Source organism: Schistocerca gregaria, chromosome 5, assembly GCF_023897955.1.
Source record: "Schistocerca gregaria isolate iqSchGreg1 chromosome 5, iqSchGreg1.2, whole genome shotgun sequence".
Taxonomy (NCBI): Eukaryota; Metazoa; Arthropoda; class Insecta; order Orthoptera; family Acrididae; genus Schistocerca; species Schistocerca gregaria.
This window is the reverse complement of record NC_064924.1, coordinates 37723316-37738322: the sequence shown is the minus strand read 5'-3', so window position 1 is coordinate 37738322 and position 15007 is coordinate 37723316. Positions and strand designations below refer to the sequence as shown.

At 43.6% G+C, this 15007-nt stretch overlaps 1 protein-coding gene and 1 pseudogene across 2 annotated transcripts in view; one reads left to right on the top strand and one right to left on the bottom strand.

Annotated features, from left to right (window-relative positions):
* LOC126272185 (trehalase-like) overlaps positions 1 to 15007 on the top strand; it is a 246416-nt gene that overhangs the window by 93386 nt on the left and 138023 nt on the right. For both annotated transcript variants that reach the window (XM_049974861.1, XM_049974860.1), the window contains exon 3: positions 7809 to 8012. In XM_049974861.1, the coding sequence (XP_049830818.1) occupies positions 7809 to 8012 (204 nt within the window). The remainder of the gene's footprint in view (positions 1 to 7808; positions 8013 to 15007) is intronic.
* Positions 9373 to 9490, bottom strand: LOC126274349 (5S ribosomal RNA; annotated as a pseudogene).

Below are 15007 nucleotides of genomic sequence, written 5' to 3'. Positions count from 1 at the left end.
CATTATATGGTGACATTATGTCCCAAAGAAATGTAAAGGACATGAAAGAGGCTACATTATAGCTGGTATTAATCGATAGAACCTTAGCAAGAGGGTATGCTAGAAACTGGTTTCAAATGTAGTTGATGAATTAGTGTGAAACATAACACTTAGACAATGATGGTTTCTAATTTTCATGGTTGCACAGGAGATAACTAGGATAAAGGGACAGATATAGACCAAGAGTAAGAGTGTCAAGTACTTTTTTTTTTTACTTTGGAAGAAGAAGTGTGACAGAAGGAAAGAGAAGCTGTGCTGACTATGAAGGGGTGTAGCCTGTGGAAGAGACCAGAGTAAATATTTAAGGGCAAAACACATCTTTAAATATGGAATAATAAAAATGATAGTGCTCCCATTACAGTATTATTTTTAATTAATATCATGTGTTTTGTATAAGAATTGCTGTAAGTGAAGTGTGTCAGTTAAGATGCCAGATACTAAATAACGCAGTCTAAAATAATAAAACAAAAAATCTCACCTAAACTTGGAATAAAACTGTTTATCTTAAGTATTCTAGCGCAAAACTCTACCCAGTGCACTAGCTGGACAGCACAGCTACACAATATTGTATGAAGATACTTGTCACACATGTGATTAAACTGTTTCCAAATTGTCTGCCACTGATGTCGAAAATATGCACTCCACAAAATATTCTTGGAGGCATTTTTGCACCATTAACATGTAAGATATATTTCTGTGTTGTCTGAGAGTACACATTTGGTTCACCCTGTGTGTCTATAGCTATGAAGTCCATTTACTTATCAGGTAGGATGTAGGGCACAAATTGTCTACAAGTTTAGTTGCTAACTTTAACCATCTGAAAAATAATAAGTCTCTTTCTCACTCTGCTTGCAACGTTGTAGAAATAAACATCTAAAATTTTCTGTTTACATTTTAATACCCTACATCCTCACATTTTCGTCCCCATACTTAACTAAAGTATCAATAAACTGCTCCGGCCAACATATCTTCCAACCATTAATAGGTAAACTAGTTCTTCTGTAAAGCGTCTCCTTAGAAATTTCGTAATATTGGTCTACTTTTTCATACCTCTTTTTCACCATATAGCTGTACACCAGTTTCCCATTCTGATCATAGTTATGATCCCTTCTTTTGTCATTATACATTACAATAGTTTCACGTTTCTGTTTCTTCTTTTTACCTCCTTTTTGGTAAAAAATTTTATGGTCTTTTGCATTTTCCCCATCATTACTCTTTTGATTACTCCAATAGTAATCTAAATTATGGGTCAATGACTATATTTTCTTCGTATTTTATATGCTTCTTACATTCCAATTAAAATAGTGCATATATGTGACCAGTTGGTCACCCTACATTGTAATGTCTACATTCTTACAAGTAGCTTAATGCTTTATAGATAAAATAAACAATCATTTTTTGACCCAGAAGTATATTTTTCTAAGTTGTTAAAGTCCTCAAGTACTGACAGAAATTATTCATCAGTATGTGACTTCCAAAAGCATTGAACTTATTAAAAACCGTCCTTGTCCTTCTTTTACAAAAGTGTAGCCCTCAGAGCATTTATTTTGTCAAATTTCTGGTGACATTTACCATCCCACGCCCAAATGCTATTCTTCTTCAACAAGTTACCCAAATTTGGGTCATGTAGCTCTTTGTTACTAACAAATTGTCTGTAAAATCCATATAATCCAAAAACTGATTTGGACTGATTCTTATTCTTGGGAACAGGGAATTTTCCTATGGCTACAGTTATCTTATATAAAGCAAAATCCCACTCTCAGAAACAGAGTAAGCTACAAATTGTAGTTCTTTCAGACTAAATTTGCATGTCTCTAATTTCAAAGTGATCCATCTTCCCTCATTTTTTGTAGATCTCTCTTAATATCATGCAGTGTTCAACCCATGATTTCACAGTTGCATTTTTGTATAGTCTCCTGTTTCATAATAGCTCTCCTGTTTCATATAAGCTCAATAACATCTGCTTTAATCCATTTCCTCTTGTTTTTGGGTTGAGGTTTCCAACTATCTTTTCTGCTGCTTTGTCTATACCAGATTTAATTTGATCACAGTTTTCAGTTACTCCATCATGTTGAAAATTTTTAGATACATTACCTGTTTGGTGAGATAGCACTTTGCCATTCCCTAGGTTTTCAATTTTTATAATTCCCATTTAAGTTTTATGGTCTTCTTCTTGACACATTTCAGTCTGAATGTACAGTTCATCAGGACCAGGTTATGGTCACTCCCTATGTCTGCAGATGGATAGGTCCTGCTATTTTTACCTGGTTCCTAAAACATATCTTCACTAGAATGTAATCGATCTACTTACTGTCTCCTCAGTCTCCAGGGGCCTTGCATGAGTATATCCTTCGTTTGCGATGCTGGAAAGGTGTGTTTGCAACAACTAACTGGAGCCTCGAGTGAACTCGGTTAGTCGATTTCCTCTTTCATTTCTTCTTCCAAGTTCATATTTGCCAACAATTTCTTCCTCCAGTTCTTCACCCACAATCGCCTATATGGATGTGAAACTTGGACAGTGGGAAGAGAAGATAGAAGACGGCTAGAGGCCCTGGAGATGTGGTGCTATAGAAGGATGATGAAGATCAGGTGGAGAGATAAAGTAACAAATGAAGAGGTTTTTAGAAGAGAACAGGAAACCAGATACTTGTGGATGCACATCCAAACAAGAAGAGACAAACTTGTATGGCACATCCTAAGTCACAACAACATCAGTGGAACAATAGCAGAAGGAGCTATTGAGGGAAGGAATCGGCAGGGGCAACCAAGGATATCATACATGCAACAGATCATGAATGATGTTGGATGTAACATGTATGTGGAAATGATGATGAAGGCCAAAACAAAACAAGAATGGCACTCTGCTGCAAATCAACATCAGGGTTGAACACTAAATGAAGGAAATGAAGAAGAAGAAGAAGACAATATCATCTATATAGATATTTAACTTTGAAATAACCTGTTGCCTCAAACAAGATCCAGACTTCTAATAAATTCTTCCGCTGAAACTCAGATGGTACAACAAATTCTGGTATGGTTTTCCACCAAATAGACAAGCTCTGTACATCCTACATGCTGGTTGTAATGGAACACAATGAAAACTTGAAGTAAGGACAAGGATAGGCATATATTTTACACACTCAAGTCTTATGAAGAAGTTCATTTACACTCACTGGATGGTCATTTTTCTCTGTGTAGAAATTTGTTCAAAAGTCATGTTGAAAATGAGTCTAACACCTCATCTTTCTTGGACACAACTAAAAATGGGTTGTTATGTTTCCTGTCACTTGTTTCTGTAAAACCCCAACTTTCGATTTTTTATGTTCTCTTTCAACAGCTATTTTTTTTGTAATTGATTCCCCATGTGGTTTAATTAATTAAACAACACAAACACTCTTCCATAAAACGTTATATCCCTCATTTGACGATTATTATTGGCACAGTTTACAATAGCTAGCTTTGTTTGTGACACTTCTTTGCTCATAGATTAGTAAATAGTAATTCTTTAGCGTCCCAGTGAAGCCCAGCTCTGACTTTTGTAATACAGTCAATGCCCAATATTAAAATCTACATCTACATAGATACTCCATAAGCCACCGTACAGTGCGTGGCGGAGGGTAACCTGAACCACCACTTGTCATTTCCGTTCCTGTTCCACTCTTAAATAAAGCAAAGGAAAAACGATTATCTATATGCTTCGATATGAGCCCTAATTTCTCGTATCTCAGCTTCGTGGTTCTCACGCGCAGTATATTAGCGGGAGTAGAATCGTTTGGCACTCAGCCTCAAATGCCGGTTCTCTAAATTTTTTCAAAAGTGTTTTTCTAAAAGAACGTCGCCTTCTCTCCAGGGATTCTCATTTGAATTCCCAAATCATCTCCGTAACACTCGTGTGTTGTTCAAACCTACCAGTAACAAATCTAGCAGCCCACCTGTGAATTACTTCGATGTCTTAATTTAGTCTGACCTCGCATGAATCCCAAACACTCGAACAGTACTCAATAATGGGCCACACTAGCGTCCTATATGCGGATTTCTTTATGGGTGATCGACTCTTTCCTAAAATTCGCACTGAACAACTGCTTGAAAATTTTATATGGCTAACCTTAAAACGATAACAAAACCTACATATTTACAATTTCGTTATACCTCGCAGTCGCATTTCTTATTTTTATTTCTATAATTGGCCTTTCACAAAAAAATTCCCTTTCTAATTTTCTTCCTCAGTTTTGCAGATTTCTAAAATTAAATTTCATGTGGCAACCAAGTAATTACGTTCCCAAAGCTCAATTTGAACATAAAAAATAGGGACTGTACAGATCATTTTGTTTCCCCACATCAGCTTCATACAAAAGATCGTTCTCAGTGGCTCTAATGTCTATACTTTCAACTCTTTCTTTCCCAAAAAATTCACTTTCTGTGCTTGTAAGGTGCTGAAAGCACTTCCAGTCACCACAGCAACAGACTGATCTTTTGTACACTCATTACTATAATTATAATACAGAAATTTACCTTATACCATAAAATATTTATTTCAGACGTTTTAATTTTATATTAAACTTAGAAAAATTAAATAAAAATATCTTAACAGCGACTTTTATTTGTTACAGGACAGCATACATCATAGTTACTTACACAAATTATAGTAGGTGATCAAAAGCAACCGGACACCCCCAAATACATAAGTTTTTCATATTAGGTGCATTGTGTTGCCACCTACTGCAGGTACTCCATATCAGCGACCTCAGTAGCCATTAGACATGGTGAGAAAGCAGAATGGAGTGCTCCGCATAACTGACGGACTTCGAACGTGGTCAGGTGATTGAGTGTCACTTGTGTCATACGTCTGTATGCGAGATTTCCACACTCCTACACATCCGTAGGTTTACTGTTTCCGATGTTATAGTGAAGTGGAAACGTGAAGAGACACGTACAGCTCAAAGGCTTACAGACCGAACTGGTCTGCTGACTGACAGAGACCGCCGACAGTTGAAGAGGGTCGTAATGTGTAATAAGCAGACATCTATACAGACCATCCCACAGGAATTCCAAAGTGCATCAGGATCCACTGCAAGTACTAGAACAGTTAGGCGGGAGGTGAGAAAACTTGGATTTCATGTTAGAGTGGCTGCTCATAAGACACACATCACGCTGGTAAAGGCCAAACGACGCGTTGCTTCTTGTAAAGAGCGTAAACATTGGACGATTGAACAGTGGATAAACGTTGTGTGGAGTCACGTATCACGATACACAATGTGGCGATCCGATTGGCACGGTGTGGGTATGGTGAATGCGCGGTGAACGGCATCTGTCAGCGTACGTAGTGCCAACAGCAAAATTCGGAGGCGGTGGTGTTATGCTGTGGTCGAGTTTTTCATGGAGGGGGTTTGGACCCTCTGTTGTTTTGCGTGTCACTATCACAGCACAGGTCTGCACTGATGTTTTAAGCATCTTCTGCTTCCCACTGTTGAAGAGCAGTTCGGTGATGACGACTGCATCTTTCAACACAGTCGAGCACCAGTTCATAATGCACGGCCTGTGTCGGAGTGATTACATGACAATAACATCCTTGTAATGGACTCGCCTGCAGAGAGTCGTGACCTGAATTCTACACAACACCTTTGCGATGCTATGGAACGCAGACTTTGTGGCCGGCCTGACCGACCGATATCGATGCCTCTACTCAGTGCAGCATTCTGTGAAGAATGGGTTGCCATTCCCGAAGAAACCTTCCAGCGCCTGACTGGGAAAGCTGTCATCAAGGCTAAGGGTGGGCCAACACCATATTGAATTCGAGAATTACCGATGGAGGGCGCCACGAACCTGTAAGTCATTTTCAGCCAGGTGTCCGGATACTTTTGATCACATAGTGCATATTTCAAAAGTAACGATACTTCTGAGTTCTTTGTATGAAAATTATAAACAGAAGAGAGCAATATAGAATGGAATGAATCCAGGTACCACAAAAACCACAATGGGGCCGACTAGGACAGATGTTAGGTGAACGTGCAAGTCGCGACAGAACGGCCTCTGGCAGAGCGCAGCTGGCCAACACAGCAGGGTAGTGGGCCCAGGTTTGGTGTAGCACAAGGCCTCGGTTCCTGAAGGGGAAAACAGTCGCGGATCAATCTGATGTGACAAGTGATTAGTTTGTAGTGTGGGTTGAACAGCTATTTTTGTGCCGAGGCAGTATACCGACACACAATAAATACACTCCTGGAAATGGAAAAAAGAACACATTGACACCGGTGTGACAGACCCACCATACTTGCTCCGGACACTGCGAGAGGGCTGTACAAGCAATGATCACACGCACGGCACAGCGGACACACCAGGAACCGCGGTGTTGGCCGTCGAATGGCGCTAGCTGCGCAGCATTTGTGCACCGCCGCCGTGAGTGTCAGCCAGTTTGCCGTGGCATACGGAGCTCCATCGCAGTCTTTAACACTGGTAGCATGCCGCGACAGCGTGGACGTGAACCGTATGTGCAGTTGACGGACTTCGAGTGAGGGCGTATAGTGGGCATGCGGGAGGCCGGGTGGACGTACCGCAGAATTGCTCAACACGTGGGGCGTGAGGTCTCCACAGTACATCGATGTTGTCGCCAGTGGTCGGCGGAAGGTGCACGTGCCCGTCGACCTGGGACCGGACCGCAGCGACGCACGGATGCACGCCAAGACCGTAGGATCCTACGCAGTGCCGTAGGGGACCGCACCGCCACTTCCCAGCAAATTAGGGACACTGTTGCTCCTGGGGTATCGGCGAGGACCATTCGCAACCGTCTCCATGAAGCTGGGCTACGGTCCCGCACACCGTTAGGCCGTCTTCCGCTCACGCCCCAACATCGTGCAGCCCGCCTCCAGTGGTGTCGCGACAGGCGTGAATGGAGGGACGAATGGAGACGTGTCGTCTTCAGCGATGAGAGTCGCTTCTGCCTTGGTGCCAATGATGGTCGTATGCGTGTTTGGCGCCGTGCAGGTGAGCGCCACAATCAAGAGTGCATACGACCGAGGCACACAGGGCCAACACCCGGCATCATGGTGTGGGGAGCAATCTCCTACACTGGCCGTACACCTCTGGTGATCGTCGAGGGGACACTGAATAGTGCACGGTACATCCAAACCGTCATCGAACCCATCGTTCTACCATTCCTAGACCGGCAAGGGAACTTGCTGTTCCAACGGGACAATGCACGTCCGCATGTATCCCGTGCCACCCAACGTGCTCTAGAAGGTGTAAGTCAACTACCCTGGCCAGCAGGATCTCCGGATCTGTCCCCCATTGAGCATGTTTTGGACTGGATGAAGCGTCGTCTCACGCGGTCTGCACGTCCAGCAGGAACGCTGGTCCGACTGAGGCGCAAGGTGGAAATGGCATTGCAAGCCGTTCCACAGGACTACATCCAGCATCTCTACGATCGTCTCCATGGGAGAATAGCAGCCTACATTGCTGCGAAAGGTGGATATACACTGTACTAGTGCCGACATTGTGCATGCTCTGTTGCCTGTGTCTATGTGCCTGTGGTTCTGTCAGTGTGATCATGTGATGTATCTGACCCCAGGAATGTGTCAATAAAGTTTCCCCTTCCTAGGACAATGAATTCACGGTGTTCTTCTTTCAATTTCCAGGAGTGTATTTCGAACAGTACTAGGCTAGAAGCACTGAGTCAAGTGTTACATGAAACGTGATGCAGCGGTGACACGGAGCTAGTGTTGGAGTAATGGTGATGAGAGGTGGACTGCGGCCGCACTGCTCGCCTGTGTCCGCAGCTGCTGAGCCGCATCGCGGACAGCCGGCTGCGCGACTGGGCGGCCTACCTGAACGGCGAGTGGCCGCAGCTGGCGCGCCGCGTGCCCGACGACGTGCGCCGCAACCCGGACCGCTACTCGCTCATCTACGTGCCCAACGGCTTCGTCGTGCCGGGCGGCCGCTTCCGCGAGTACTACTACTGGGACACCTACTGGATAGTGCAGGTCAGTCCCCCACCCCGTACCTACTTTGTCTCCGAGACCTCTCGAGCATTCCACCTTCAAAACTTGGAAACCTATTTTCATTGAGAAAATGGGTCATATTATTTGTAACCCTACCCGTACGTTCTTTTAATTTTTATATTTTTCCAGACAACTACCTGAACAAGCCACAATGTCGAGCTCTGACCAGCCATCTTCTGACTAAAGGCACCTGCTGCAAGCAGCGGCTGCTATTAACCAATTATGTCACTGCAAAACGCTTGTGTGATTGTCCCTAAAACATAAAAAAGGAAGTCAACCACTTAATCTGCAAGGCAGTACGTCTCTACAGACATTCCCCTCAATAGTCTGTTGTTGCAAATCCGCTCTACATAGGATGCAGGAAACTGACTAACTTCATCAAAGTCAGTATTAGTACTGGAGCAACCACTCTATTTAGGTGCCTACTTTCGGCCGGAACACCTACTGCGCAGTCTAAGCGACAGCTGTCCCTAAACACCATGTCTACAGCTATATACTAGGAAATGCTGAAAAGTAATGCCTTCACATTTTTACGAAAAAAGTCTTAAATCTTTTTATACAAACAACATTATTAACAGTCTACATCTTTATTCATCATGCCCACATAAGATGGGCGTTCACTAAGAATGCAACAATTTTTTTCTGACAACGAGTCGGTTTTATTCAGTATTCCAATACACCATATTATTTCCCACTCGTTTGCCTACAACACACTGTTTTTCGACATAGCGCCCATTCAACGCGGCAGCCTTACGCCGCCTTACTGGGAGCGCCTGTACGCCCACATGGTACCACTCCAATGGTCGACGTCGCAGCCAACGCACTGCCGCGTCAGTAACGTCCCAAGCATCCAGGTTCTGCTTCCCATGCAGTGCATCGTTCATTGGGCCAGGCGGATAGGAGTCTACAGTGAAAGTGGAAAGAGAGTCCCATAAAGTGTTGTCAGCTTCTCTAGCGTGCGCAGACTTCTGTGATGCCTCGATGAGAAGTTCATTTGCATTTCTGTGGCGAGGAACACGCTGGACACATTTCTTCAATCTGCTGAGGGTGGCACAGTTGTGTGCGGCTAGCCGGTACGTGTCAGATCGAACAGGTTAGCGTTACCTTGTTGCAATGATGACAGAAAAAAAGTCTCTCCGTCCAAACAGGCCTTGCAAGGCCCAACGGTACCGACCGGCCGCCGTGTCATCCTCAGCCCAGAGGCATCACTGGATGAAGATATGGAGGGCCATGTGGTCAGCACACCACTCTCCCGGCTGTTGTCACTTTTCGTGACTGGAGCCATTACTTCTCAATCAAGTAGCTCCTCACACTGCCTCACAAGGGCTGACTGCACGACGCTTGCCAACAGCGCTGGACAAACCGGATGGTCACCCATCCAAGTGCTAGCCCAGCCCGACAGCGCTTAACTTCGGTGATCTGACGGGAACCGGTGTTATCCCTGCGGCAAGGCCGTTGGCAATGATGACAGATGGCAGACGCCGTGCCCAACGACTCACCGTGTCTCTGATCACCGCCAGGCCTCCGTAGACATTCCGTAAGCGCATAAAAATATCTGCGATGTCCTGGTTTTGCGTCAAAAGAAAATCAGCAACAGCTCTCTGCTCGGAATGCCCCTCCGCTACAGACGCCATTTCGAAGGCTTGGCACAGAGCAGCCACATATCGGAACTTCACGAAACTACAGGTGCTCATGCGGGAATATTCCACGATGTCCCACAACAAATTCCGCACTTTTTAAACAGACAATGGCCGAGAAAAATATGTTTCACTACTTAGTGCACGCACCTGCTATTTGCTGCCCTCTGCCGTTAACAGGGCTCTGAACAGTGTTGTGTAACATGGCAGTGTGTAACATAACTACGTCAGTGTTCGAAAAACTGTGTCCTATGATCGACTTTCGAATGTAAATAGTCCAAGCAAGTAGCACCCTCTCCTGCACCTGACATGCCAGACCATACACCAGCACTGGTACATCTATAACAACCCGACGTCTTATGTTCACTGTCCTCGATCGTCCTCCATACTGTCGCGACTGTCATCTGTTTCCAGAACTTAAAGAACACCTTCGAGGACTTCACTTCGACAGTGATGAAGCAGCGCAAGCAGATGTGAGGCTGAGGCTTCATCAACAAACTGAAACATTCTACAACGACGGTATCAACAAACTGGTCTCCTGTTGGAAGAAATAAATATATAGACATGAAGAACAAAGATGTAGATTGTTAATAACGCTTGTTTCATTTCTAACGCTTTAAGAGTCTTCAATATAAAAAATTCCGAGGCATCACTTTCCACCTTCTTCTCGTATATATTGAGCAAATTGCTATGAAGAACGCAGCAGAGGGTACGAAACTTGATGGTTCTTCCCATTCCAAGTGCACACAGAATGCAGCAGAATGACGGCTTACATGCGTCAGTCAGACCTCACCTTCACTCTGCCCTTGCACCAGTGATACGAGGTGGGCTGGTGGCTTTTCTCTAGATTCAGCACTTAGCACTCCTGTTCCTTGGCACTTTGTAAGTAGACATGCGCGGGGTCATTGCCGCCTATCTTCCAGACTGCGACACTTTCATTTCTCAACATCTCCGTGACAATCTCCCGTGGGACAAAGCAATCTCTGACCGCCGGTGGCACTCTTCTTCCTGTATACATTCACTATCCCCTACTACTGTTATCTGGCACGTGCCCTGCACACTTGAGCAGTATTCCAACATTGGACGCACAGCGGCGTGAGTCGCTCGTAAACTGCCGGTATTTTCCCAGCACCCTGGTCGCAGCGCCCCTCCCGCGCCAGGCGCGTCGCCCCATCCTAGCCCTACAGCCGCGGCTGGCACCTTTGGCCGTTTACAAGGGCTCGCGTACGCCACTAGGACCAGACCATTTCTTCACACGGCTGCTCCCTCTCCTTTGTGGCCCGATCCCAGCGCCCACGATGGAGATTACGTCATCACTCCATTTCGTACGTGTGCAAACTGTTACACGCATCTCACTGACTACAGTTGTAACTGAACGATGTCATGGTCATATGTCACAGTTTTACATTTAAATTTCTGAACTTTGATAGAACTTTCCCGTATTTGCACCATTCTCATATCTTTTTAAGACGATACTGAACAGTTATACATTTTTTTTAGATAGTACTTCGTTATAGACAACCAAATCATCTGAAAAATGTTGCTGTTATTATTCCCTGACAGGTCATTCGCGTACAAGTTAAACAACAATCGTTCTAAGGTATTTACTAGAGACACATCTGAAATTACTTTCATTTCGATCGATGACTCTGCATCCAAGTTATTTGCTGCATCCGGCCCACAAAAAAATCCTCAATCCAGTCATAAATTTCGTTTGGTACCAGGGAACGTGAACAGGCAGCGACAAGCGGGCGTAGCCCCAACGCACCTAAACAGCGGACCCACTGCCGCCCAAAATAAAGCGAAAACTGAAGAAACTAAAACAGGCAAGGAGTACATTCCGGTCCTTTCTGGCGTAACCAATAGCTCGCAGGCCGCCAACGGGTACATATCCCGCGCTTTACTTCTGTTAAAACTGAACTGAGAAGGAAACAACAATAACCTACCACATATTTTCTGATAAATCCCATATATTTCAACAGGTTTCTTTATACAGAGATTAAAAATGGAAGTGGTATATTTGAACTCAATGTACAATTTACTAGAGTCATCTGTCAAAAACTGATCGTCCGTAAAGTCTTTTAGTACAATAATCTTACATACTATGTTCAGTTGACAGGCTTCCTCTCTAACCACTAAGCTATAGCTGACACAAATTATTTAAAGCAATATCTTTTATATCATGATGCCGTAAAGGTCATCTGCATACACATTGTAGAAATAGATATGTGTGTCTATGTATATATAAATGTACGTATGTTCGTTATCTCGTCCTGAACCACTGGACCGATTTTAACCAGACTGTGTCCTCATATCATTCACCGTCTGGAAAGAACCACTGTGGGGATAAGAATCACCCACCTGTCAAAAGATGGGGGTGTATACAAAGAACCAGTGCAGCTCATAAGGGGAGAGTAACCACAGCTTAGTCATCCAGCATTTAAGAATGAGAGCACTTAGAGACTTGCAACAAAGTTTACACATAATTTCAAACCATTAAGAAACTCTCTCTCCTGACGACTCCATCAAAACTATGAAAGGAAAAAATTTTGTTGTTTACTTCTTTTCCACTGTTGAGGAATATCTCTTTACTACCAACCGTATTGGAGACGCATTTTGCAGGCAGTATTCACTTATATAACTGAATGTAGCAGAATAATTGCACATTTGTTCAGGAGATACGGCGTCATAAACACTCAATGCGAGAAAACCTATTGCATCGTGCAAGACGTTTACATTTATTACTTCGTCGCTACTAAATCTCTTCACAACGCTTTTCACAAAGGGTATCCACATGTGATGCTGAATGTACCAACAAAACTATATCACTGTGCGACACATTGTTCAGGAGAAATGATGTGAAATGCAAAGGTACGAGAAAAAACTGCCACATCATGCATAACGTTACAATCTATTACTTAGTTGGTACTAATTCAATTCGCAACACATTTCACAGACAGTATCCACGTACACAGCTAAATGTACTTAGAAAAATGTATTTTTCGACACACGGTTCAAGAGATATGACGTCATAAGGGCTGAGATGAATGAGAAACTGCCGCCTCATGCATGATGTTTTAATTTATTACTTCTTTACTACTAACTCTATACACAACACATTTCGCAGACGATATCCGCATATACCACTGGATACACTTGCAAAATTATATCATTGTACAGTACGTAGTTCCGAAAACACGACGTTATAAACATTACGCGTCGTGAAAATGAAACTGCAGGGCGATATTCGCTAGACATACAGGTGAAATATGTATACAAATTTATGTGAAGTACGTTAAATATATGTGAAATTTATTTGACATTTGCGTATGCGAGCAAAGCCACAGGTAAAAAGCTCATCCTAAACCGCTAGAACGATTTCTATCAGGTTTGGTACACATATTAACTACAATTTGGAAAGAAATACTGTAGGGGTAAGAACCACCAGCTTCCTTTTGGGATGAGTGTGTAAACGTGGAGAGAGAATGCAAGAGAAGAAGATGCACAGAGGAAGGGAAGAGGAGGAGATGAATCGAGAGAGGGGAGAGGAGGGGATTGGCAGAGAAAGTAAAGAGGTGGAATGGTCAGAGGCAGGAGGGGGGGGGGGGAGACAGTCCGAGAGATCGGGGAGGAGGATATTAACAGACAGAAGGGGGGGGGGGCAGATTGGACAGAGAAAAGAAAGAGGGGTAGGTGGATAGAGAATGTGAGAGGAGGAGTTGGAAGGAGAGGAGGGAGGAGCAGATCTGTAATGGAAGACTGGAATAGAACGTCTTATAGATTTAAGTGTCAGGAAGTCATTTCTGAAAGTATTTGTATGGAGTGTAGCCATGTATGGAAGTGAATCATGGACGATAAATAGTTTGGACAAGAAGAGAATAGAAGCTTTCAAAATGTGGTGCTACAGAAGAATGCTGAAGATTAGATGGGTAGATCACATAACTAATGAGGAGGTATTGAATTGGATTGGGGAGAAGTTTGTGGCACAACTTGAGTAGAAGAAGGGATCGGTTGGTAGGGCATGTTCTGAGGCATCAAGGGATCGCCAATTTAGCATTGGAGGGCACCATGGAGGGTAAAAATCGTAGAGGGAGACCAAGAGATGACTACACTAAGCAGATTCAGAAGGATGTAGGTTGCAGTACGTACTGGGAGATGAAGAAGCTTGCACAAGATAGAGTAGCATGGAGAGCTGCATTAAACCAGTCTCAGGACTGAAGACCACCACAACAACAACAATACTACGGTTGACGCTGCAGCTAAAATCTTGTGCGCTGTATCCCTGGGTAGTGGTTACACTGCTGTAGTGTGATGTATTTTGCTTAGGGCATAGCTGTTAATCAAAAGAACTCTCTGTATCCGGTTTAACGTTCTAGCTTTATGTTTATGGAGAGTCGCCCTGTATATATTGAGTTTATGGTCCCAGTTGGCAACTTCATCTTCCGCAGATTGGACATTAAAATACTACCTAAGTGGTTCGTCTTTTCTGCCCTTTGTAACCATGTTAATTTTGATAGTCTCAATTTGAAGTCTGACAGGTAAAATCCTCGATCTGTGTTCACTGAGCTTGGGGCCAGAAAAAGTGACTTAGGCATGGATTATTGCTTAAGCTCATTCAGTTTCAGATTTCGTGTTAACTATTACACTGACGCAATCAGCATAAGCGTGAAATTTGTAAACCTTGTAGCCTGTGTTGCAGGTTTAACAGTGATGGTTCTATATAGATTGCGCACATTATCAAAGAAAGGGAGTAGCACTGTCGCATACATTGACATCTCGTGGAAATCGGGTTGTCTGCCGGATATCAGCGTCTTCCAAACACGATATTTCGACGTCATTACTTGACGTCTTCATCAGGTGTTCCCTGAGACTGGTCTCAGTCTCAGGGAACACCTGATGAAGACGTCAAGTAATGACGTCGAAATATCGTGTTTGGAAGACGCTGATATCCGGCAGAAAACCCAATTTCCACGAGATGTCATCAAATCGCCGGGAAAGTCTAAGAAATTACGTCGCATACATTGTTTAATCAGGACCGGTGAACTTAGTTGGCCATTAATTTTGATTCTAGAGGGTGTTACGACTATACGTTTGCGTATATGCCGAGTAAAATTATCGCTGAACCCCTTCAATTCGCATTATGGTTAGTATAAAGTGGTGGTTGATGCGGTCAGATGCCTTACCAAAGTCTAAACACATGATACAGATATAATATCCCTGTATTCACACAATGCATTTACCATAGGTCGCCCTGGGACTGCACTCATTTGATAAGGGCCAATTATCTACGGCAGTGACGACTTCATTGTAGTATTTATGCGTCGGATGGAGGTTTTATAG